Source organism: Melanotaenia boesemani, chromosome 5, assembly GCF_017639745.1.
Source record: "Melanotaenia boesemani isolate fMelBoe1 chromosome 5, fMelBoe1.pri, whole genome shotgun sequence".
Classification (NCBI taxonomy): Eukaryota; Metazoa; Chordata; class Actinopteri; order Atheriniformes; family Melanotaeniidae; genus Melanotaenia; species Melanotaenia boesemani.
In genome coordinates, this window is record NC_055686.1 from 28,217,210 (window position 1) to 28,243,500 (window position 26,291).

A 26,291-nucleotide genomic window follows, 5' to 3' on the forward strand; every position below is an offset into this window, starting at 1 on the left:
ACCCGGGGGCCATTTGGCAGCATCCTGGGACTTAACAGCTCTGGGAAAGTTTACCAGGAAGTGCAGATTTGCAGCAGAACTGGTTGGGATCTGGGTGTGACTAGAAGCAACGGAAACTGCAAAGAGAAACTCGTAAAACTAATAATCTCTGCTGGGTGATTTCATATTATGGAAAACGAGTTCATTGTTGTCACAGCAACAACATTTGGTTCATCACTGAAAGAGAAACAAGTGTTCCACAGTGTGACGGCTCAGCCTAAATCTAAAGAGTGCAAGTACATTATATGTTCACAACCTTAAAACGCTGTATGTCTGGTATACATACAGCTTCTGAGAACTTTTGCATCATTTTATGGTAAAAATCCTGTTGTACACAATGTGATATTTGTCTTCTGTCCCCTGGTGGTTACAGTAATAATACTAGAATGCACTGCAATAATTTACACATATCACATGGTAACAAATGGTAAATATACAAAAAGTATTTTTGTATATTATGTTTTTACATATAGTTAAGGGTGGAATAAAGACTTATCTCCACCTTTGTTTTATTGGGATAGGCTTTAAAGGGTTAAGCATGCACCTTAAAGAGGATGGAGGAGGTGGAGATCCTCTGATCATCTCACCTGCTAAAGTTCAGTAATTCAGCATGTTGATGAGCATCTCACAACACTTTTATTAATGTTTGCATATGTTGCAGCATTTGGTAGCATTATTAGTATTTTGTCTCTTCAGATTATGTTTAAAATTACTGGCAAAAAACACAGAACAGCAAAGAAAAAACAAGATGATGTCATGGTAGATGTTATAATCTGACAAAACGCTTTTACGAAGAGCTAAATACATTGTGGAAATACTTTTACCAACGATAAAGCAACTTTACATTGACCTGAAACACATTTACAAGTCCAGCAAACACAATTGCCAAGATGTGACCCAGTGTTACACCAAAAATCTGTCACCCATCAGAATCTGTGAACGCAGACAGCGCACATTTCTCTGCACGCAGGTCTTAAAAGACGTGCAAAGTCTTGACAGTAAAGTCACACATTCTGATGACAGTCAGAAATTGTGACCTCTGTCACCCCTTTAGTCTGCACACAGCCAGGATCACACTGCTGGTGAGTCCTTTTACCTCCATTATTCCGACGGCTAGCTTCTAACCGTGACAAATAATGCAACTTATCTATCTGAACTTCACCCGTTCCTCCATCTTTTAACCATGTTTCTGTTACTGCTGTTAAACTAAATCTTTATTTGCTCTCCATTAAATGACCCTTTATTTTATATAAATTACAGTTCACTCATACTATTAAAATGTTCCTTCCATCAATACCTCATCATTAAATTGTTGCTCAGTGGAATATTTGCATATAGAAAAGCTTTTTTGTTTCTTCTTGAAGCTCATTTCATGCCTGTCAGTTGATTTAACACAGTTTTTCTCTTCCATTGATTGAGTACTTTTGTATTTTTCCAGTTCTTTCAGTCCCCTCATCATCTTCATCTTCTTGTTCTTTATTCCAAACATTTTGTTCCGAGTCTATGATGTTTTTTTCTGTTTCCTCAACATCGTTAACAGCTTATTTATATACACATTGGTACCTCTCAGCTTCTCCTTGTGATAATTCATTGTTCCTCTGCTATCTGCTGGTTTACTTTATATGATCATTAGCTTTCATTTATCTGACTTTCTTGGTAGTGTGTGACAAATAAATATTGCCTCACTTTGAATCACCATGTCCTCTCTTCTTGTGTACTGCTTTAGTTCATCTGCCCTTTGTTCCAGTACAAATATTTTCCTATAATTCTCTATCAGCAGTGTTTTCAGTGCTTTCACTTCCTCCATCAACCCAAACATTCGCCTCTGCTAAGCTGTTAGCTTTGCCAGCTCACCTGACATAAACTTAAGAGATCTTTTAAAATCCTCCAGGTCATCTTATCCTTTTCCATCCACCAGCCCCTCTGTTGCCATTCCCTTCACCCAGATAGGCGGCTGCTAAGTGGTAGGTGGCTAACAAATGCTAGCACCTATGCCTGGTGGAAGGTTAGCCTGGTGGCTAATGGTGAAGCCTGCTAACTGCTGCATTAGCCTTGGCCTGGTGGTTCTGAGGTAGTGTGGGTTTTACTACAGTAAAGACTAACAAAATAACTACAAAGAAAAACAAAGGTCTAAAAACATTAAAGTTACAACAGAAAAGGGCCAAATACTTACTGACAGCCACAAAAAGATGCAAAATGGACACAAATAAATGCAAAATGGATACAAACATACAAAACAGCTGCAACAGGAAATGAAGTGATGAAGACATGCAAAATATTAATATGAAAAAAAAAAACGTGGCCACAAAGAAACAGAGCAAACACAACAAAATGATTACAGAAATGTAAAATATCTCTGGAAAGTCATAAATCTCTCTGAGACCTGCCGGGACAACAGATGCAAATCAGCTGCTAGCTGCTGTGGGTACATTTGGTATTCTTACTTATGTGCATTAATTTGCAAAATGTTCTTTCATATAGATAAATAATTAAAATTAAGCTCCTCTGCACCACAGTGACATGTCTACAAGACCTTTGAAAACTCACCAGCACTGCTTCAAGTTGGGTTCATGGTTATTAAATTTTTTCTTTAAAGTAAGACATGGAATGACAGCAAATAAAAATTCTGCATGTACCTGCTACTGCTTTTTTTTAAATTTATTTATTTATTTTTTGTGACTGAGTGAATTGGTCTTTGAGTCTTTTCTGTGTACCTTTTGATAAAAAAAGAAGTTTTTGACTGAGAAATTAAAGGTTGAACAAACAATTCATAAAACCAGCTGTTGCACAACTTCCAGTGAATAGAAAAGCAGAAGTTTAAAAGTCCTTGACTTCTGTCCTTATTTTGTATAAAACTGAAAAAGACATCTTGTATTCATAGTTGAATGCAATGCTTTTAAGGCCCAAAGTCAGAATTTCTGAGTAAGAAAGTGAAACAAAGAGGACCTGGTTTTCAGAAGATGACATTTTAACAATTTCATTTGTCTCATAAGATAATTTTATTTACATTTCCACTATTTTAAAAGGGAAATTAATCAAATATTTGAATAATGACCAGTTGTTTTGGGCAGTAAATGCTTTTTAAACAGATCTTTCAGAGATCTTTTTACATTTTTATGCAGATTCTGTAAAATCTTTGCATGCACACCTCTTTTAATATCAGCGTCAATGTATATTTGTATATCCAATTTTAAATAAAATGTACTGTAATTTGCCTTATGTTGATGAGCAACTTACCCTCAGTGTTTTAGGTCCAACAGACAAGTTTTTATTAGAATGTCACTATAATCTTCCTCACCCTGCTCTTCTTTACTACTTTTTATCCTTTTAAGCCCTGTACTTGGATTTAATAAGTGTTTTTAATCTCTATAAGCAACATGGGATAAATAAGATCTGGAAGAGTAAAATGTAATATTTTGTGAGGATGAAGGTTAAAACGTGGAAAAGGCCAAAGAGACATGTAGTAACATGTAAAAGAAACCGCAACCAACCACTGAAAGGCTGCAAGGAAACTGAAACTGTTCAGGAATCAGCTGGAGGAGGTGGAGAAAGAGTATAAACGAAACTCAGACCACAAAGCAGAGCGTTGCGTGACGGAGTGAAAGGTAAGCTGCTGCACCTTTGATTTAGTTGATAATGTATATCTGTACTTTAGGCTTTTTCACTGTCATAAAATGTTGGACGGATTACTGTAACTGTAAGTTTTTTCTTTTAGATCAATTTCTGATCGTTGAAGGAAAAGATATTAAAAGTTTTGTCTTGTTTTTCTCTAAACATGTAAGCATTTTTAAATCCTCTCAGTTTGAACATATCCTGCCTCTGGCTGCTGAAGACAGATATTTGTAGTTAGATGACAGTGTGTGGCAATCTGAATGGACTGCTTTCAGAAGTACAAACATATAAATTAGAAGTACATGAGTACTTTTCCGCTGTCAGCATTACACAAATCAAGCTTGCATTTCATTACTATAGGTTCACTCAATGTGTAAAGCTATAAAAACTGATTACAGCCAGGCTTTAAAAACACATTATAGTATTTTTAAAGAAACTATAATGAGGATTTAGGGGTACAAGTAAACTAATTACTGCTTTTGTAATTCTATTCCTGCCTGTAATGTGGAATGACCTCTATATACTAAATACTGTGATTTTGTCACAGGTGAACCTGAATAAACTGGAGCATGGCATTTAAAAAAATTGTTATACAATTTAGTGAAATTCAGTCAATAAACTAAATGTAGGGGAAGCTAAAACAGAAACTTATTGAATTTAAACTAAAATGCTGAATGGATGAATGAACCCACAAGACAGTAAACAGCAGTAGGGGGCAGGGCCACAACAATATGTCTACAAATCTGTACGAAATTACACCAGCACACGAACATGTTTGGACTACACACTTGTTTTACAACATGCAAATCTATCTACACACAGCGAGCTGTGACGTTTAAAACTACACAGTTAAGCAAATATGCAGGATTAGCTCATCTTACTCACACACAGACACACACACTCAGACGTCTAGCTAACACAGCAGTTTGCATGAGGGATCAGAAAATGGCTGGAAGCTCACTAGTTAAAAGTGAGGGAAACATATGCTCCCTCCATGGGTGTGTGAGGAAATAATGCCCAACAATAAACTCAGCAAAATCAGCAGGTGAGCTTTCAAAGTTAAATATTCGGCTTTGTAAAGTGGAACACCTCCTGTCAGAGATACAAATGACTAGAATCTGTTGTTCTTAAAACAAAATTAAGAAATAATTTGGTTTTCAAAATGTGAAGTTTCCAAAAAGTCAGAAAACTAATAAATATTTTATTAGGAGGATGGAGTATTTATTTATCTAATGTGGTCTGAACATCTCAACCAGCAATATTTTGTTAGCCTAGCTTCCCTGCTAACTGTGTATGGCGTTAAAGAACATAAGCATGAATCCTAAAGCCGTCCAAGAATTTAGAAAGAGAAGGAAAAAAAAAAAAGATGAGTGAGTGATTTTTTTTTTCTACTCAAACTTTATCCAAGAGAACTAAAAAAAAAATGTGCTTTTGGTTATGGCATCTGTGTGAACAGAAGCAGAACTCTGAGCTCCTACATTTCCACTCCTAAATTCCACTTCTATTTCGACAAAGTGCCGCTCAACAACTCAGATTGATTCCACAAAGGGTTACATGTTCCACCTGACCGCATAAAATACAGAATACCTGCAGAGCTGAGCAAAGAAAAAAATTTAAAACGACAGAGGAGGATGAGTTTCTCAGAAAGGAGGTTGAAGAGTATGATGCTAACAAAGTAGAAGCTGGCAGCGACCTCTCTAGCAATGCTATTATGCTAGCAGAAGCTATTCATTAGCTAAAAACACACTTCTATACTCAGCTTCTTTGAGACAAAGAACTTGGCTGAAAGTCTATTTCATTATCTTGTCTACTGAAACCTACTCCTGCATCTTCGCTTAATCATCTAGGTAGACATTGACATTTCCTCACCAAACATCAACCAAATCCAACACCTGACAAGTTGTAGTTGTTGCAGTGGAAGAAAGACCAACAACATGCTTTATAGGCTCGGACGCTTACCACCTCAAGGTTCGAACCTTGAGGGTGGTGGCCTTTCTGTGTGGAGTTTGCATGTTTTTCCTGTGTATGCATGGGTTCTCTCCGGGTACTCAGGCTACCTCCCACCGTCCAAAGACATGCATGTTAGGTTAACTGATGACTCTAAATTCTCCCTAGGAGTGAGTGCGAGTCTGAATGGTTGTTTGTCCCCTATGTGTTGGCCCTGTGATGGGCTGGTGACCTGTCCAAGGTGTACCCTGCTCCTCATCTGTTGGGTGAGGTGCTAGGATAGGCTCCAGCTTACCCGCGACTCGTAATGAACTAAGTGGTACAGAGAATGAATGATGAATGAGCCCTAATAACATCTATTCTAAAGCTATTTTTTTATATTCATGCTTGATTCCATTATTTAAACATACATGCCAGCTTAAATGCTTTTTTCAAATATGCCTCTTATACTGTAAACAGTTGATCTGGATAATCTGAAACCTGTTTTTATACATTACTGTACAATTTTATGCCAGCTGCTTCAGCTTCATTTGAGGTATAAATTTAGTTGATTCTAAGCATTTTTTCCTCTTAGAAACGTTTCTGGTCATGTTAAGCTGTGTTTAATTTTCACTAGGATTTTTTCCATGTTGTACTACACACTTGGTACCACTAGAGGGAGATGTATCACCATCATACACTTCCAAGTAGAATGAAATAAATGAGAGGAGCTAAAGGAGACTATTTTACACTACATTAAACAATAAACAAATGGATGAATCAACATGAGATTACAATATTTAAATTTGGGCTTTTTCTCAAATATATCTTTTCCCAACAGGAGCTTTGAGACGAATCAGATCTGTAGGAACTTCCAAAGTCCAAGGAAGGTAAAATACTGCTTTTGGTCAACATCATATGTGACTGTTGTTTCTACAAGTCTATTTCAAACTGTGTTACATCATGGGACAAAACAAATATGTAATATTTCACATCCTCCCCCAGATATTCAACATGAGCCTCCAGGTTTGCGGCTGCGGTTGGTCCAAAGTGACTTCCTACCAGGGTCTGAGGATCCACCAGGGGAAGAACGGATGCACTCCAAAGGGAATGAGGATCCCTGAAAATCAGCAGCTCAGTTTTTTACCCCAAATTAGTTACCAACCTACTCCAATTACCCTACAAGAACCTTTTGTGGACATTTTCAAGAGTTCAGTGAAGTTTGGTGAGTCAGTCAAGTGATTCCACTTTGTTTTAATACAGCCCCTATACATATACTATAAGCTAATATTTCAGACACTTTTACGTCTCAGACTCTACGTCAGAGATGAGCCTACAGGTTTGCCACTGCGGATGGTCCAAAGTGACTTCCTACCAGGGCCTGAGAATTCATCAGGGGAAGAAGGGATGCACTCCGAAGGGAATGACGATTCCAGAGAGTGAACAGTACATCTCGAGAAATCTGTGGGAAGAGACTCAGAAGGACTACAGGCCGTTAATCAGCATTCCTGTCAAGGAGGAGGTATAATTATGCAAATATATAAGATTTTAAGAAAACAGATGTGTCACTGGGTTGAGGAAAAATAATCATTCTTTGGTCATCAAAAGCATGATGCATTCAAGGCCACGGGGAAAAACCAGTTCAGCTTGAAAAAATTCACTATGCTGCTGAGAACTTTACATTTTTGGCTATAATTTTTATGTTATTTATGAAATTCAAATAAAATATTCATATGATATCAGAGCTCATGCTCCATTTTTGTTTAGCAGGGCAGTGTGATGGCGGTGTCACAGATCTTTTCCACAAACATGAATCCTCCTGCTACACAAACCCCTGTGAAGGAGACACACAGATCATGTAAGTGTTATAGATAGTGTAAATTCATAAAAGAACCAAAATAAGAGCAAAATGTAAACTTATTTTAGATGATATTTGTGTGTGATTATTTTATTTCTTCACAGTGTTTGAGACTCCAATTCTCTCTCCTCAAACCCTCTTTATGAGCTCGGACAAAGCTCGTCGAGCCCTGGACTTCTCAACTGGAGCAAAGGTGTGTTAAATTTCGTTGGTTTAAATAAGTGAGGATGATTGTGCTGCTTTTTAGAGGGGAGAAACAAAGACCTAATAATCCAAAGTATTTCAAAAGACTACAAATTATTATTTTAAACCACATCGAAAAGCTTTTATCTCAACCTGGTTATGTTTAGCCAAAAGAAAATGTTTTAGACCTGCATCATCTAGAAGTCAAAAGATCTCATAGAGCTCACTTCAGATGAAGCTTCGCCCAACAGAATCTTTAAAATGGGTTAAAAGGGTGTAAATCACAGGTTTGATCCAGATACAATCACCACTCATGGGATAACAATGAAATTTTTACAAATATCATAAGTTCTGCATCTTTACAATTTTCTGACTCAAGTCAGAAACTAGTGATAGATATGAAATGACGTCCTGTGCTAATTTACAACTTTGCAAACACGTCCATTCATATCAAATCACAAAAAGCAAGTAAAATATTCAGATATAAATAAGCTATGTGACATTCTGTATATCGAACTGTAAAATGTTTATATGATGTAAAAGGAAAGTGAAATTTATTTTGATATTGCATTAAAGCAAGATTTTATGCAAACCTTACTCCTGAAGTCTAAAAAATATAATATAATATAATATAATATAATATAATATAATATAATATAATATTAATAACTAATTATAGTTGTAGTTATAGTTACACCACACACCTTTGGATATTAGTGTTTTGCTCAACTTAAGGAAATTTTAGTTATTGTTGGGGCATTGCCTGTTTTGTATGTCTCTGCTGTGTGACCACAGCAAAAACTACCTGGTTTTGGTGCTCCTAGCTGAAAACTGCTTTATGATGTTAATGCAGAGTAAGTAACACATCCATTTAACAAGAAATACTGACATTTGATGTAATAAACACATACTTTGTATATTAATGCAGTCAGTTAATACAGACCATCATAGCATTTCAGTTATTGCTTATCCCACATTTTCCTTTAATAATGTGAATAAAATGAAAATTACAAAAGGAAATTGTGAAATAAAAAATAACCTTTTCATGAATAAAAATGGTGCATCTCACCACTATCAATAAATCAGTGGTCGCCCCTAGCTGTGCAAACATTGCCAGAAAAGAGTATTTGTCTCTTAGCAAGTAAATTTGTTTCTGCAGTGAATTTTTTTTTATTTTTAATTAATTGATAAATTAATTAATCAAAAGTTCTAGTTGTTATTTGTCATTTATCAAACTAAATGCTTTATAATATAGATGGATCATCTTTGGGAGCCTCCAACAGTCACAGCTCAGGAACCAGCGATCTCTCTAAAGGAGAAACAAAAGAAGGAAGAAAGGGAGGCTGAAAAGCTGCTACAGGTACTACACTTTTAATAATACAATATATTTGTTTAGCCAAAAGAAAAAAAAAAGAGCCAAGCTAAAGGGATGGCAAGCAGTTTACTGGGTCATTTGTGTATTTAAATGGTTTCAAATTTATTTAAAAGGTAGTTTGTTGCTTAATATTAAACAGATTTAATAAGATGTCTGGTATGATAACCCAGTGTTTGAATAACCTGCAATATCATGTCTGTATTATTATTATTATTATTATTATTATTATTGTTTGTTTGTTTTGTTTTATTTAAATTTTATGCCACGCTTTCATAGTGAACACTGTCCTTATCTTAAGTCTTAACAATTTTAAAATGGCAAAAGAAAACCTTACAGTTACAAACTGTGCTTAGTGAACTGTGATTAAAATATGTTTTGATGCACAGCTATGAAATTAAATATACCAGGAAAATTCTGATTTTTGAATGATTGAATATGGACAAAACATTAGACTTTTCCAGGTTTATTTGTCTTCCATGCTACCTAACAAATGCTAACAGGCTAACATGCTAACCTAACATGGTAATTGTATTAAACCCTCGATTTGCCCACAGAAGTGATGTCAGTGTTTATGATAATGCCAGTATAGCTTTTAGCGCAAAATACCTCTTCATCAACTCTTAGCATAGCTTTAGGTAACTACTCCATCCTGAGCCACACATACCCATGGTCAATTCTATTTGTTTTCTTCTATTGGCAATAAAGGACATGATGAGGGCCAAGCTACAGCGGAAAATTCACACCAGAGAGCTAAAGATGGCTGAGATCAGATCATCTGCAAAATCCTTCAAGGTAAGCTTTGGAGGCCTATCAATCTTGTGATTTTGGGGCTGATGTTTCTTTAACACTTCTGCTTTCAATCAATCACTCATCAGGCCAGTTTGTATTCTGAATGGCTGGAGATCAACAGTGTTTTCTCAGAGGTGATGAGCATAGTGGAGGATGCTCGGCAGAAAGCTCTTAAGCCTTTGGAGAAGAGGTTGGTTCAGTGTGGCTCAGTAAAATTAGCAATGTTAGGGAAATCTAGCAGTTTACAGTTTATTAAAAGTAACAGCTAAATATACTCTGTTGTTCTTAGATGGCAAAAAATGAAAAAAGAAGCACAAGATCTGGTGCAGAAGCTGCAGAGTGAAATTGACAAACTCAAAAGTAGCATTGATGAAGTGGACAAAAATACAGACTTGCAGGTGAGAGATCAAACACATCAGGATATCTACTATTGTTGTGTTAGTTTTTACAGTTCTATGCATTTCCCCCATTTATCTTTATTATATTATTCCTTTTCTTGTATGCTCTGTCTTTCAACTCCCTTTTATGCACAGGTTTCTCTGCTACCAAGCCTGCATGAATCAACAGGTTGGGAAAATCTAAATGTTGACGCTTCAGTGTCCTTTGGTACCCTGAGAGCAACAACCTCCACCATGGTGAAAGAAATCCAGCAGAAACTGGAAAACCTCTCTTTGCTTGGTGAGTTATTTTGTTTGTAAAAGAGTTTAATTTATTTAATTAATTTCTTTTTCCATTGACTCAAAAACCATATCTCTTTTCACAGAGCTCAAGAGGATTCAGAGATTTGCAGGTGTGTATATCAAATAGATTTTACTTCTGAATATATTATTGTATAGATGATCCAATGTTAAGAAACCAGAATAAACAAAGATGATGGTTGCTCACACTGATGTTTCACAATATTTATTAAATAATAAATCTGTCATTTAAATGACATATTTGCTGATACATACATAGAAATTCTGCATCTGTCATAAAAGGAAAAATGGTCCTTTAAAAATTTTAGTTTTGCCTTCAATAATGCTAAACACATAGAAAACATTTTAAACCATAAGGAAATATTAAATACATTGTGCCTGCTGTCAGCCAGGAGTTAAAAAAGGCTTTGTTATTAATGAATTTGCCATTCTGCGTAGTTTAGTTTGCTTTGTTCTTTCATCTGTTTCCATTTCTGTTTCACCATTTGTTTAAAAAAAAAACAAACCTGCTGTGTTGACCTGCCATGACCATGCACGTGGTCGTGTCAGGTCTTTTAGGTGTTGAAAGTGTGGCACAAGAACTTTATTACAACACAAGGCAACTACTTAAAAAACGGTGATAATGACCACCTTTGTATCTGTGTGTCATGTTTGAGGTACAGTCTTAGAACATTTCGAATACACCACATAATGGCCCAGTGCTAGTTTCTTTACTTGGCTCTTTGTTATGCAGTCATAAAGATATGGCCTTTGTTTGGGAGATCCAGGAATGGTAGTGATGGAGCCTTTTAACTGAGGAATTAAAGGCCATTCTGATTGCGAGAGGACCACAACTTATTGATTCCCAAAAGAATAGGGCATCTTATCCTTGCAAAAGAGAGAGAGAGAGGGGGGGGGGGGTTAGGATTAATTGATATGGCCTAAGCATGCAATTGAGATTTGCCCAGAGAAGTATTAGCATCAGTTTCTTGATGCTTCCTTCCATGCATCCATGAATGCATTCTAACCACCTCATGATTGTATTGCTTTTTAATAGTTTGACTATTTTCTTCTTGACCACAGTGGATGTAAAGTTGGACTCGGTCACTGCACATCAGTGCCTTGATCTGTCTGATGACCTGAAGACAGTGAGGGATGGTGGAAAGAAGCCAAAAGGTCCTGATGCCCCGGAGAGGTTTGATATGTTCGGCAGTGTCCTAGGACTCAATATCTTCACCACTGGAAAGTCATACTGGGAGGTGGAGGTCAACAACAAAACTGGGTGGGATTTAGGTGTGGTACGACGCAGTGCTGGTCGCAAGGGCATGCTCACAGTGAACACAGATAATGGTTACTGGGTGACTGTGCATTATGAAGGCAAAAGGTACGCAGCCCTGACAGTACCTCCAGTCAGCCTTTCTTTGAAAGAGAAACCTCAGAAAGTGGGGGTGTTTGTCGACTATGAGGAAGGCCTTGTGTCCTTTTATGATGTGACGGCTCAGTCTCACATATACTCGTTTACTGACTGTTCATTTGACGATAAGATTGTCCCATACTTCAGCCCACATCTCAAAGGAAATGAGAAAAATGCTGATCCTCTGATTATCTCTGTGATGCACAATCAGTAGTGGCTCTAAGGTATGTGATATTTGCACCAATAAATACAACATATACCTGTCATATGCAGAGTCTGGTGCAATAAATATTCATGGTTTTATTATTATACATTTTTTCACATTTCATTTTTTATATTTATACATAATAATTATAATAAAACTTATGACAATTTTGATATTAAGCTCAAGAAAAAATCCAACAGAAAATATACCAAAGAATGATTTTGTGTTAGTGATTTTTTTTTTTATACAAGCTTTGTAATATTTTTTGATTTTGAAACAATTTGTGAGATTGCGTTATCTTTGGAGTGACCTAGCACAATAAAAATAAATTATTAAAAATTAAAAAATCCCACACCAAGTTTAATTTGCTCATTTGCTTCATCTGCTTCCTGTTAGTTGTCTTCAGTGTATATATGCCCTTTGGTTTCAGTAACCCTTTCATCCAGATCATCGTTGTGTTTCCCCTGTTTGGCCTCTCTGCAGCCCTCAGAAGCATTAATCTCATTATGCCAACCCTGACTGGCTGATGAACGTGTGAACGTATCCGTCCGCATCACGTAGTGCCATCTGCCAACTCATTCAAGATAAGCACCTCTTCTCACTCGCCCCAGCAAGAAGGGTTGTCTGGTGAGACATCTCGCTCATATTACTCAGAGAACCAGGGTTATGTAAATAACCTAAAGTTCATAATATTCCGCTCGATGTCTCACTATGGGATGTGGTAGCTCCCGAATTGCCAGACAAGCTTATCTAGCGTCTACCAACCCACCGGGAAAAGAACTCCGATCCGGTCAGGACAGCAAAACTGCGCGTGCCATGCACGGAGCGGAGACGTCCAGCATATAGAAATGGACAAAGGTGAGAGGAGAGGACCAACTCGCCCCTGCACAGATGTCCTGAACAGAGACCCCTCTGAATAGGGCCCAGGAGGCAGCCATGCCCTGAGTCGAATGTGCCTGCAAGCCCCCAGGAGGCTGCAAACCCTGAGCAGTATAGGCCAAAGCAATTGCCTCCACCACCCAGTGTGACAGGCGCTGCTTTGTGACAGGTTTCCCCTTATGAGGACCATACCAGGAGATGAACAACTGATCAGTCCTATCCATGTAAGCGCGCACCGCGCGTACTGGACACAAGGCATGTGTCCCCTGACGAGGCAGGGAAAGCCACAAGATCAATAGGAGAACATGAGCCCACCACCTTAGGCACAAAAGCCGGGTTGGGCCTCAAAATCATTCTCACACCGCCCGGGAAAAACTGTGCATGTCGGGTGCACCGAAAGCGTATGGATGTCGCTGACCTGCTTAGCTGACGCCAGAGCTAGCAACAACACCGTCTTGAGGGAGACATGTTTTAAACCTGCCCCCTCCAGTGGCTCAAAGGGAGGGCCCTTAAGCCCCTCCAGAACCACAGCCAGATCCCACGGTAGTACCAGCGGTCTGGACACAGGAGGAAGCCTGCGTGCGTCCTTCATCAAGCGGCAGACCAATGGGTGCTGACTCGCCGTGTGCTTCTCAAACCCCACCTGACAGGCAGCAATAGCTGCCAAGTACACTTTTACCGTGGAGAAGGCTTTCTTCCTGTCAATCAGGTCCTGCAAAAATGACAAAATCACCCCCACCGGGCACTGAAGAGGAACGTGGCTGTGTCTATTGCACCACTCCACGAAGACCCCTCACTTGGAGCCATACAGAGATCTAGTGAAGAGGGCAGAGGAATCTGTGTAGTAGAAATCACCCGCTGTGGGAGTCCCACAGCTGACAGACTGAGCCACTCAGGGGCCAAGCCCACAGTGCCAGGCGTTCTGGGTGTGGGTGGAAGACAGTCCCCCTCCCCTGAAGTAACAGGTCCCTGCGTAGCGGGAGTTGCCAGGGCTGAGCGCGCAGCAACCGATATATCTCCGCCAGCCAATGCATGGCAGGCCAAAGCGGAGCTATCAATATCAGTGTGTGGCCGTACTCCCTCACTCTGGCCAGAGTTGGGGGTATCAACGCCAGGGGAGGGAATGCGTAAAGCAGCCCGGGTGGCCAGACGTCCGCTAGTGCGTCTACGCCCAGGGGAGCATCCATGCTGCGCAGAGAATAAAACAGAGCGCAGTGCGCATTTTCTCTTGATGCGAACAGATCCACTGTGGCCCGACTGTAACGGGTCCAAATCTGTCCCACAAACTCTGGATGCAGAGTCCATTCCCCGTATACAGGCGTGCCTCTGGACAGTAGGTCCGCGCCCGTATTCAGGACTCCCAGGACGTGCGTTGCCCTCAGAGAGAGGAGGCGATTGCTGCTCCAGAGGATCAGTCTGCGTGCCAGCATGTGTAACTGGCGGGAGCGCAAACCCCCTTGACGGTTGACGTACGCCACCATCGTTGTATTGTCCGTCCTTACCAGGACATGATGGCCCACGAGAGATGGGAGGAAATGCTTCAGAGAGAGGTAAACCGCCGAAAGCTCCAGAAAGTTTATGAGGGACCGCTGGAGATCGACGCTCCATCGGCCCCTCACAGTTCGGCCCTCGTGGATCCCACCCCAGCCCGTCAGGCTCGCATCCGTAGTGACCACCTTCCTGGACAGGATGGAGCCCATAGGGACTCCCTGCGTTAGAAAGGCCGGGATCTGCCAGTGACGCAGTGTCCTGGAACACTCAGCAGTGATCCGCACCCTGCTTGCACCATGACGGGCGGGGTCCAGTACGCATGAGGCCACCCAAAGCTGAAAAAGCCGGACAACGAGAATGGCGGATGCCATCAGTCCGAGCAATCGAAGACACAGCCTGAATTGGACCGATTTTCCCAGATGAAAAAAACCCAAGACACGTCCTGAAAACCTTCATGCGTTCCGCCGAGAGGCACGCTGTGAAAGACAGCGAGTCCAGAGACAGGCCCAGAAAAATTAAGCTCTGCGCTGGGGACAGCACGCTTTTTTCTGTGTTTATCACAAAACCCAGATCGGACAGGTGCTCCACGAGAACATGCGTGTGTGCCCTGGCCTCCTGCTCCGACTGTGCCAGTCGTCCAGGTATGTAGCCAAGCGGATGCCCTGGCTCCTCAGCGGAGCTATTGCCACTTCCGTGCACCGCACGATCACCCGCAGACTCAGAGGGAGACCAAAAGGAAGCACTCGGTACTCATAGCAAATCCTTTGGAAAGCGAACCTAAGGAATTTTCTGTGGGGAGGGTAGATAGGGATGTGGAAATATGCGTCCTTCAGGTCGACAGAAGTGAACCAATCGTTCTGTTGCACAAGACGCAACAGGGTTGCATGTGTGAGCATCCTGAATTTGTATTTCCGGAGATATCTGTTCAGAGCACGAAGATCCAGGATAGGGCGAATCCCGTTCCCCCCCCCGTTTGGGGACCAGAAAATACCTGGAATAAAATCCGCTCTGACACTGTGCAGGAGGTAACACAAATGGCTCCCTTGTTTAACAAGGAGCTGATAAAACGTGGGCTGACTCCCCTCGAGCCTGGGAATGCAAAATGCCAGTGAAACGAGGGGGAAGGGTGGCGAAGTGCAATCTGTATCCCCTCGAAATCGTGCCGCTGTCCTGGGAGGGGCAACCACCCTCCACCGGGAAGTGGCAGGCGCCGCCACCGCACTGTTCATGATTTTGGCTTTTTTTTATTAGCTGCGCCCTCGGCCTTTGGCCTGGACATTTTAATTTTTTCAAACATAATGTGTGTGTGCGTGCTTGTGGACGAGGGGCAACTGCCAAAACCTCTGTTGACAAATGTCCGTTCCTCCTCCCATGCTCTGGCACGGTCTATGGCAGCTGGGAGACGGGGATGAGAGATATCCCCGGGAGCACGGTTGGACGCCAAACAGGTGGAGCTAGAGAACGAGGAACATTTAGCTGCACTGGCGAGATGCGGGGCTGTCAGGCCGCCCGTTTCTTCTTCCTGGCCTGGAAGTTCGCAGCTTGCGCAGGACGGAGCCGGCAGGGCTGCAACAGAGGCCGAGAGCTTCTTAGACCAGCCGGCCCGACCAGGTGGAGGAGGCGGGGCGGGCTGGGGCCTTTGCATTTTGGGTATTTTGAAATGCAAAACCTGAGAAACAGCCGGCGTGACGGTTTTGTGCTGCACAGGCGGAGATGGAGTAGGAGGTTTCCGAGGGAGGCAGAGCTGGAGAGCTTTATCCTCCTTCTTAGCTTCACAACGCCGTTGCATCGAAGCCAATGCAGAGCCAAAAATCCCCTCCGGGACAATGGGCATGTCCAGCATGTCATCCTTCTCCCTATCCGACAAGTTGGCGAGGTTCAGCCACCGCGCCCGTTCCCGCAGCACCAAAGTTCCCAATGCTCTGCCCGTGGCCTGAACCGCACAGTGTTGGACGCGGAGACATAGGTCGGTGATGACCGGAATCTCCTCCCACGTTGCTGGGTCCTGTGTTTGTCCAAAATCCTCGCACAATTCGGCTTGGTAAGCAGTGAGCAGGGAGAGGACATTAAGCGCCTGGCCCGAAAGCGCCGCTGCCTTATAAGCCTTCTCGGTCAGGGCAGACTGAAAACGGTCAGATTTAGACGGCAGGCTGGGACTCCTGGAGGACACTGCAGACAGCGGGGGGTGGAGGTGGGCTGTAACAAGTGGCTCCATCGGAGGCATGCGGAGCAGGCCCAGGCTCTCCATCGCCTCACAATTGAGGGACGAGGCCCCAGGAATCAGGCTCCTGCTGCTGTAAGGACGGTCCTTCCATGAACGTGTCACTTCATCCAGCAGCTCTGGGAAGATGGGGAGAAGTTGCTTCATTGCACTTTTGGCCAAGGGCAATCTCTTGCCTTCGTGGCGGGATCTGGTGGTCTCAGCTACAACCGCGGGCCAGGAGACGGCCAGTCAGTGGAGCCAAAGCATTGGCCCACCTGCATTGACTGACCACCCTCTCAACAGGTATGATAATCAGGGGCGTCCCATTTGTTGCCAGTGTGGTAGAGTGGGCCACATTCAACGTCATTGTGCCCAGCAGCGGAAATCCAACTCGAACAACAGAGCTGTTTTGCCAACTTTAAACTACTAAGCCCCACTGCTGATGAGACGTCAGTGGGGCCATAAAAGACTCTCTCCACTGAAGCACCCGCTAAAGACAATTTGGTTGGTGAGTGCCCTATTATGAATGTGATGATGGCTGGGGGAACTATTCCATGCCTTGTTGATACTGGTTTGCAGGTCACCATGCTGAGAGAGAGCACCTTCCATAGAGTGTTTAGAGAAAATGGAATCAAGTTGACAGATTCATCGACCTGGATGACCCTAACAGCGGCAAATGGGCTAACCATCCCTTACATTAGCTGCGCAATGCTGGACATAACTGTTGGCACAGTTACTGTGGAGTGCAGTGGAGTGGTGGTGGTGCGGGACCACTGTCTGTCCCGTGTGCCTGGACTTCTGGGCATGAACGTGATGTGCCGATGTTGGCGAGCAGTGTTCCAGGAGAGTGCAACACATCCACAGGGACAGCCAGTTGAAGCCAACCCACCGAGGCAGAGAGCCTGGAGAAGTGCTGTGAGGGTTTGCCAAGAAGCTAAGTTCTCCCCTGCAGAAGGAAACATAGGTTACGTGCAAGTCACCAAGAAAGTCTGTGTCCAGCCCAAACAGGAAGTCCTATTGTTGGCAAGAGCACAAGAGGGCCCAGCTGGTCAGCAATATGTTGCCTTGGTGGAACCCTTGGCAGAGGCCACTCCATTTCTGGTGGCGCAAGCAGTAGTGACTGTCGAGAGGGGACTTCTTCCATTACAACTCTAAAACACCACCAATTCGCCCATCTACTTCCAATGCTTCCAGAAATTGGGGCAGCTGACACGGATCCAATCGGAGAACATACTGGGCGGAGGTGGAGGTCTCAGTCTGACTATGACAGCCCAGGGTGCTATTGAGGTGCGCCTGCAGCAAGTGGATCCTGTCCACGCATGCATACCAGCAAAACCAATTCCGGATGACCTCGCCAGCACCTCCCTTACCCCTGAAGAAGAGCAGCAGGTGTGTGAGTGTTTGCAGCGCCATTGCAATGTATTCTCACTGAATGACCATGATTTTGGGAGCACAGACCTTGTATTCCACCAGACTCCAACAGGAGATGCCCCACCTGGTCATGAGAGACACTGGCAGATCCCTCTGAATATCTACCAAGAGGTACGTGCTTTGTTGCAGGACATGCTGCAGGCAGATATCATTAACCAGAGCTGCAGCCCTTGGGCATCTCCAATCGTACTGGTGAGGAAAAGGATGGTACCCTGAGATTTTGTGTCGACTACTGCAAGATAAACGGCATCACTTGTAAGGATGCTTTTCCATTGCCAAGAGTCGATGAATCTCTAACTATGTTGTCGCAGGCCAAGTACTTTTCCACCTTGGACTTGGCCAGTGGATATTGACAGGTGCCTGTTCACCCAGAGGATCGGCAGGAGTCTGCATTCACCACACCTATTGGCCTGTACGAGTTCAACTGGATGCCGTTTGGATTATGCAATGCCCCAGCAACTTTCCAGCGGCTGATGGAGTCCTGTCTGGGTGATATGAACTTTGAGTCACTTCTGATTTACCTGGATGATGTTATTGTGTTTGCCAATGACTTCTCCACCCACCTCAAGCATTTGGAGCAGGTGTTTTCCCATTTGGCCCAACATGGGCTTTAGCTGCAGCCCAACAAATGTCACCTGTTCCTGCCCTCTGTCCAGTATCTGGATCATGTGGTGTCGGAGACAGGCATCACCCCTTTGGAGGACAAGGTGGAAGCTGTGATGGTGTGACCCCAACCAAGAACATTGACAGAACTAAGGGCTTTCTTGGGGCTGATAGGCTACCACCACCACTTCATATGAAACTTCGCAAGGGTAGCCGCCCCACTGCATGCATTGTTAGTTGGATGCCCCCAAAAACAACCATGCAGAGCCAGCATCCCACTGACCAAATGGACCACTAAGTGTGAAATAGCATTTCAGGGCCTGAAGGAAGCCCTGGTTAAAGCCCCTGTACTTGCTTTTGCTGACTTTTCACTGCCTTTCATTCTATACAGACTTGCACCCCACTGAGAAGAATGATGCAAACTATAGCTCCAAGTTAGAGTTCCTGGCATTGAAGTGGGCAGTAACTGAGAAATTCCATGAGTATTTATTGGGCTCCCATTTTACTGTGTACACTGACAATAACCCCCTTGCTCAATTGCAGACAGCAGACCTGGGGAGTGTGGAACAGAGATAGGCAGCCCGGCTGGCAAACTACAACTTTGACATTAAATCATGAAAGACCAAAGGGAATGCAGACGTCCTTTCATGGCAACCTCTGGAATTTCGCGATGCAGTGAGTACTGATGAGGAATCCCCTGTGTTTGCCCCCTGCTGTCAGGTAACCGCTGATGTTGTCAGAGCCTGCTGCGCTGGAAAGGGGCACAAACAAGGCAACCTCCATGGTCCTGGTCCAACTGAGTGAAGTCCAAGTGAGTATAACAACTGACTAGTGGAAGGAAGCCCAGAGCCAAGACCACATGATCCAGCATGTACTTCAAGCACTACAAGCTGAGAAGGCACCTGACCATCTCCAAAGAAAAAACCTTCACCCAATGGCATTGAGGCTCCTCAGGGAGAGGGACCGCCTCTCATTACAGGATGGCATCCTATGTCGAAGAATGCAAGACCCAAAGACTATAGACCAAATACAGCAAATTGTTCTCCCAGCTGTATATAAACGACAGGTATGGCAAGCCTGTCATGAGAAGGCAGGTCATACAGGCCCAGAAAAGACCTTGGCATTGGTGAGAAGCCGCTTCTACTGGCCCAAGCAAGCAGAGGAGATCAAGGCCTTATGTTCCGCCTGCCCCAGGTGTATTTTACATAAAGCACCCAATATCACAGTACGAGCCCCCCTAGTGCCCATTACAACTTCAGCCCCTCTTGAGCTGCTGGCTATGAACTTCCTGAAGTTGCCACTGTCAACAGATGGACACCAATACGTGTTAGTGGCAATGGACCATTTTACAAAGTATGCATGGGCTGACCAGTCCGTTATTACCACAGCCAAGGCCCTGTAAAAACATGTCATCCATGTGGTAGGTAGCGCCTGGAGACTCCACTCAGATCAAGGAGCTAACGTTGAGTCAGCCATCCTGAGAGAGTTGTGTAGTCTTTATGGGACAGCAAAAAGCAGAACCACCCCCTATCACCCAGAGGGCAACGGTGTCTGTGAACGCTTTAACCGCACTCTGCTCTCTCTCTTAGGCACCCGAGAAGATAACCAGAAGGCGAGATGGCCCGAATACATACAGGAACTGGTGTTTATGTATAACAACACTATCCAGTGTTCCACAGGACAAACTCTTTCGTACCTCTTGTTTGGCTGGCACCCACGTCTCCCCCTAGATGCGATGCTTGGCACTCAGGCCAAGCCAACTGAGCCTGAAACTGACTGGATTAGGTTGCTTCATCGGAAACTCAAACTGGCCCATTAGCAGGCAGCTGAGAAACTGGAGGCTGCTCGCCAGCAACAAAAGAAGAGCCATGACTGGTGCCCAATGAGTACGCCACTGCTTCCCAGGGAAAGGGTCCTGCTGCGGCATAGGGGCCCCAGGAAGGGAGGTAAGCTCCTAGATATTTAGGAAAGCGAGCCCTATGTTGTTGTGAGGCAACCAAATCCTGATCTGCCAGTGTTGTAAAGCCAGAAAAAGGTCTATGTGCAGAAAAGGTCTTGCACCAGAATTTAATGCGCCCTTCCCCATTCGATTATACTCAGACTGGGCAACCAAGTAACTGGTAAAATATAAACCAGCTATACAGTTACTGTGCGTACAGTTGCGCTGATTGTTTTGTGGAGTATAATCCTGGGGTATTCCAAAAGGCCAGTCGCTGTAAGTGCGGTCGCTCACTCTGGCCGCTCCTGGTGAGGTTTATTTATGCGTGCTATTTTATTGGTGTGGTTGGTGTGAGAGTGCAGTGTATAGGTGAGTCACACACATTACAGGTTGCAGTCTGTTACCACTGTGTCCAGCATGACATGATCATTTAGTTGTCCTGCCTTGCTCTGGTCTACCGAGGTGTTCTGCCCAAGGGTTGTGTTTTTAGGTGGACGCGAGGGGGCCACTGCCCGCCTCCCTTCCCCTTACTACGTGTTACATAAACATCCCATGTTCATGAATATGATAACTAAATATATATTCATTCCTTGAAGGCTCCACTGCTCCACATGTTGAATTAAACTGAAACACTGTATGGTTTCACCTCTATTTTTCTTTTTCAAGTTTTTCAAAAAGTCACTTCTTGAATAAGAACTTAATTTGCCTTTCTCATGTGAAGCTCCTATTGCTGATTGTTGGATAGGGGTGGATGTGCCAGATGAACAGAGCAACAATTAAAAAATGCTGCCTGTGAACACAGTTGTTGTGTTATTCATAATTATTATTTTCAGAAATGTTTTTGCTTAAAACTGCTGGACCGGATTGAAATGAAATTAAATGAAACAAAAAGAAAAATACTTTATTCATTCCAGAAGGAAATTTCAGTGTTGTTAAAGTTTTTTATTTATTTTTTTTTAATAAAAGCAATAATAATAATTAATTAGAACATGAAAATTGATACAGCTATTTTGTATTATTTTAGCCTCATAACCTGACAACCGGCTGTCCTGAAAAAGCTATCCATGTATAATGTCTATTGTTAAAGGCTTAAGGTTCTACATGCATTTTTATATTAAAAAATAGGTTAACATCACTTGGAGTTACAAGCCAGCTCTAAGAACAAACTCCATTGCTACAATTTAAAGACCTCTAAAGGTTATTTTTTTTTCAAATTATTTTGTGTTTTTGTAACCTTTAGAACAGAAAGTATTTTTTAAAATTTTAAACTAACTTAAATAAAAACATGTGTCAGCTTGTAGCCGCGGTGATTTAAACTGTCCAATGAATGTAGAAAAGAACACAATGAGTTCTAAATTTATGTCATATGCAGATGATGGAATTGTTTCTATCATTCTACTTTCACCATCTAGAGAGAGACACACTCACATTTGAGAAGAAAGTGATTTAAAAAAGACAAACACACCTTCTGAACTGAAGAAGATTCAAGCTGAAAGATTCATTGTTGACCTCAGAAAAACAGACCTGAGATCAGACTGAAACATGTCATTGCGGTTGAGCTCAGATGCCGTCGTTGCATCAGGTAAGATCACTCAACGTTGCTAAATGTTTCTGCTGTGAAAACACACTGGAGACACCAAATAACTGTTAAAGACCACTGCTTTAATGCATCACTGGACAGAGCAGCTCTGTGTCACATTCAGGTGTTTTCTGTTAAAGGAAAAATCGTTACTTGAAGAATCGCTTCAAAAATAGTCAATTTAAGCAAGTTTTACAATCTGATATCCAACCAAAATGTTTCTGGATCTTGTTTAGAGAGTTATATACGAGGCAAGAGCAGATTATTAATTAATTAATGATTGATGATTAATCATGTTTTAAGAGTTTGTCTTTTATTTCTTAGTTACTAAATCCTAAAATTGGTCATTAGATTAAATTACCTTTAAGATCACATATCTTTCACAGCCAATTGTAGCTGCACAAACTTGTTTCAAACCACCCAGTACCAGTTCACACACACTGCACCATCTACCCATCTCAATATAAGTAAAAAGACACCTGGTAAAATAAAGAATAAAAGACTTCTATGCTTTAGTCAAGTGAGAGATTGACAAATATCTTCAGACTAGAGGGAACAAACCACATTTGTCTTGTTACCAGGAATAAAATGTTTAACTTATATCAGAGTTTTTACAGTGTAGTTGAGGCTGGTGTTTCTTTGACAGCCGTTTCCTTGTTCCACCTTCTTTAAATAAATCAAATCCTTGAAATAGTCATAAAATCATCAGGACTGGATCCATTTCTGGTGGATAAAGACATGATTGCTGGTTCAGCTGTGTTTGTGTTGACTGAGCAGCTTTAACACTGAATCCACTGACTTCTCTGTCCATCTTCACCGACTCTCCACAGTCACACCAGCAGCACCTGAGATTCAGGCAGGTGGAACTCTGCTCAGCGGCTCCTCTTCTTACTCCGTTCTGGAGTTTATTGGTGAAGGCTGTTTTGGCAAAGTAGCCAAGTGTCAGAAGCTGGAGACCAACGAGACAGTGGCTGTCAAGATTCTCAAGAAAGACACGAGTGTCAAGCTCATAGAGAAAGAGGTGCTTCTTTGGACTTCTCTTCACATTTAAACTCTTTCAGCAGAAGATGAAACATGAGCTGATGGTATATTTATTATAATCTAAATCATGTCCTCTTGTCTCTCCAGTTGTCCATTTTAAAGGACATCAGTGTCCTGGACCCTGACATCTACAACGTGGTGAAGTTCTTGGAGCAGTTTGAACACATGGGGCAGACCTGTCTAGCTTTTGAGATGCTGGAGAAGAATCTCGATGAGCTGCTCCGAGAGTACGACTTTGACCCACTGCTTGTAAATGTGATCCGTCCAATCGCAGCACAGGTTAGTGGGATTTAATATGTTACACTTTGATTGTTCTGCATAAGAACCAGTGATCAGTTAAGGAAACATTAACATTAACCCCACACAGCTGCAGATAGAAAAACTAAAGTTTTCTCGTCTTGTTTTGTTGCTGCAGCTGTTGGTGGCCTTGGACGCCCTGAAGAGTCTGGCTATCCTGCACACAGACATTAAACCTGACAACATTATGCTCGTCAGTCCTCCCGACCAGTCTTTCAGGATCAAACTCGTCGACTTTGGTCTGGCAATCCCAGCTTCCCAAGTCCATCCTGGTCTGATAATCCAGCCATTAGGGTACAGGTGGGTTCATCCTGCTCTGCTCAGCTGTTAGTCTAGAGGAGCTGCATCAGTCTGAACCTCCATGTTGGTCCTAAAAGTCAGCCAGTAGGTTTATCATATTCAGCTCTTGTTTTTCCTTCTCAGGGCTCCAGAAGTTGTCCTCGGCCTCCCCTTCACGGAGGCTGTAGATGTGTGGGGAGTGGGCTGCCTGCTGGCCTTCCTCTACCTCGGTGGTGACCTCTTCCCTGCCAGCTGTCCCTATCAGATGGTAAGTCGGCTAACTCACACAGATGTCCAGGACCAGGTGGAAACTTCACGCAGATCATCAGCTGATGTAACTGTTCTGTCTGCAGATGAGGTGCATTGTGAAGCTTCTGGGTCAGCCGGAGGACCACATTCTCCGGGCTGGAAGATACACCCTGAAGTACTTTAAGGAGGAGGAAACTGCTGATGGAGCAAGATGGAGCCTGATGGTAGAGTAACATCTTCTTTTAGGTTGGAGGTTTTTAAATCATTTCATCTGAACTCTTCTAAAACAGGTTTCATGTTCATTTTGTTCCTTTAGACTCCAGAAACAGATTCTTCTGATGCAACACAAAAGCTGCACAGCTTATCTGAGCTGTTCAGCTCTCTGGATGACCTGGTTGATGTAGGTACCCTCTGCTGTTCTGTATGAGTTCAGACTGAATCAGAGCCAGTTATTGATCCGTCTCTGAGAGCTGATCCACTGACCTGACTCTGCTTCCAAACTCAGCTTTTTCCATCAGAAGTTCCAGGTGAATATGAGGACAGGAAGGTTTTTGTGGACCTCCTCAAACAGCTGCTGCATCTTGAAGGGGATCAGAGAATCTCTCCCCGTGAAGCTCTGCAGCATCCGTTCATCACCATGTCCCACCTGACCGGGCTGCCTGACAGCAGAGACTAGTAAGTGAGCGAGTGTTTGCTCTCACTGGAAGCAGAGAACAAATGAAGCGACTGATCCATTAAATGATTCTTATTCTTTATCCAGTCGGATCGACTCCAAAATCCTGATGAGTTTCTGCTCAGCAGAGAAGTCAGCTGACATGGTGGACACCTCTGCAGCCTCTGAACCCCATCAAGAGTCAGTTCCTGGGTTCAGTGTTGAAGATCCACACAGTGGAACCAGAGATGATCGTCCATCCAGCAGCTCAGGGGATGGAGCCACTTCTACAAAGTGCTCTGATAATAAAGCACTCAGCCTCAGTGATGAAGATCCTTCTGCCTCCTCTTCCGTCTCTTCTTCTGGCTCTAGAAAACTACTGAAGAGGATTTGGAGACTTTTCAGCAGAATCAAGACTGCATTTAGTTGCTGCTGGCGTCCTGCTGTGGAGGACTGATTCTGCTTTCATTTGCTCTGATCTGGGATGACCTGAACTGCTTGTTCTGGTTTTATAAAATGACTCATTAACTCCAGAGCAAAAACTATTCTGGAAAGTTTGATTTGAACTGTAATGGCATCCTGCTTCTTGTGCCATGTTGCTGAACTGACAGCTGAGATTGTTGTGTGATGCCACTGCATCATCAAACTATTGTTGTGTTACAGCTTATTGCTGTATTTTCTTATTTATGTCACATTAAATACATTTGTGACTTTCATTAACATTTAATCCAGTATTTTATTTATTTTTTCTGATGTCACATATGCTCTGAAAACACAGATGATAGGTTAGACTACAAAATAATTGATTGTGAACAATTTCTAAATCACAAGCTGGAGAAAATGAAAAATATTAAGTTGAAAAAGTTAAATTGGAGTACCTCCTCTGGAACATCAATGGAGACATGTTTATTCCCTCATGATGAAGAATGAAGAAGAGCTTCTTATCACAGGATATTTTGATAAGTACACCTCGATATATACACACTCACACTTCATACATCCCACTAATTAAACATCCCATGTTCATGAATATCACCACCTAAATATATACTCATTCCTTCAAGGCTCCACTGCAGAGTACATCAGAACCTGCATCAGACTGACAATTGAATAAGACATAATGATGTATGTACAGTAAATAAATAAACAAATAAATAAATAAATAAAATAAAATAAAATCTTTCACTCTTTCAGTCTCAGTTCTGAGCAAAATTTTATAAATGTAACTTGGACTGATTTTTAATCATCCCAAGAATATAGCAAGAGTTTGATAAAGTGCAGAGACACTTTGTTTGTTTGTTTTGTATTGATTATTGTAAGGCTGTCTTTTTTAAACATTCCCATTTCCCAAGATTCACACTGACAATTAAAACATTTTAACTCTTTAATGTCTGACCCAAGAAATAATGGAGAGAAAATTTATGTATTTCACCCCTAACAAAATAAGTTAAAAAATCTAAATAAATATTATTAATAATAATAATAATAGTAATAATAATAATAATAATAATAATAATAATAAGAAGAAGAAGAAGAAGAAGAAAAAGATGAAGAAGAAGAAGAAGAAGAA

At 42.3% G+C, this 26,291-nt stretch overlaps 2 protein-coding genes across 2 annotated transcripts in view; both read left to right on the forward strand.

Moving 5' to 3' along the window:
* The window catches only part of LOC121639294, a 29,764-nt gene extending 17,222 nt beyond the window's left edge, over positions 1-12,542 (forward strand). Inside the window, exons 11-22 of the mRNA XM_041984457.1 lie at positions 6,368-6,467; positions 6,583-6,802; positions 6,891-7,099; positions 7,345-7,435; positions 7,540-7,628; positions 8,874-8,978; positions 9,699-9,785; positions 9,869-9,972; positions 10,072-10,180; positions 10,316-10,460; positions 10,546-10,572; positions 11,543-12,542. Coding sequence (XP_041840391.1) covers positions 6,368-6,467; positions 6,583-6,802; positions 6,891-7,099; positions 7,345-7,435; positions 7,540-7,628; positions 8,874-8,978; positions 9,699-9,785; positions 9,869-9,972; positions 10,072-10,180; positions 10,316-10,460; positions 10,546-10,572; positions 11,543-12,087 — 1,831 coding nt within the window. The 3' untranslated portion in view covers positions 12,088-12,542. The remainder of the gene's footprint in view (positions 1-6,367; positions 6,468-6,582; positions 6,803-6,890; positions 7,100-7,344; positions 7,436-7,539; positions 7,629-8,873; positions 8,979-9,698; positions 9,786-9,868; positions 9,973-10,071; positions 10,181-10,315; positions 10,461-10,545; positions 10,573-11,542) is intronic.
* Positions 12,543-22,053: 9,511 nt separating this feature from the next.
* LOC121639295 (homeodomain-interacting protein kinase 2-like) lies at positions 22,054-25,178 on the forward strand. The gene is made up of 9 exons (XM_041984458.1): positions 22,054-22,206; positions 23,034-23,224; positions 23,332-23,523; positions 23,660-23,841; positions 23,965-24,088; positions 24,174-24,293; positions 24,386-24,469; positions 24,575-24,744; positions 24,830-25,178. Exons 1-9 carry the CDS (start codon positions 22,167-22,169, stop codon positions 25,176-25,178), a joined length of 1,452 nt encoding a protein of 483 aa, XP_041840392.1. The 5' UTR covers positions 22,054-22,166.
* Positions 25,179-26,291: the final 1,113 nt, after the last annotated feature.

Bases quoted from the DNA above. Each gene is read 5' to 3' on its own strand.
- LOC121639295 (XM_041984458.1), top strand. From the start codon at position 22,167: ATGTCATTGCGGTTGAGCTCAGATGCCGTCGTTGCATCAG. The intron at 22,207-23,033 runs GTAAGATCACTC...GACTCTCCACAG, and splicing joins AGATGCCGTCGTTGCATCAG to TCACACCAGCAGCACCTGAG. The intron at 23,524-23,659 runs GTTAGTGGGATT...TTGTTGCTGCAG, and splicing joins TCCGTCCAATCGCAGCACAG to CTGTTGGTGGCCTTGGACGC.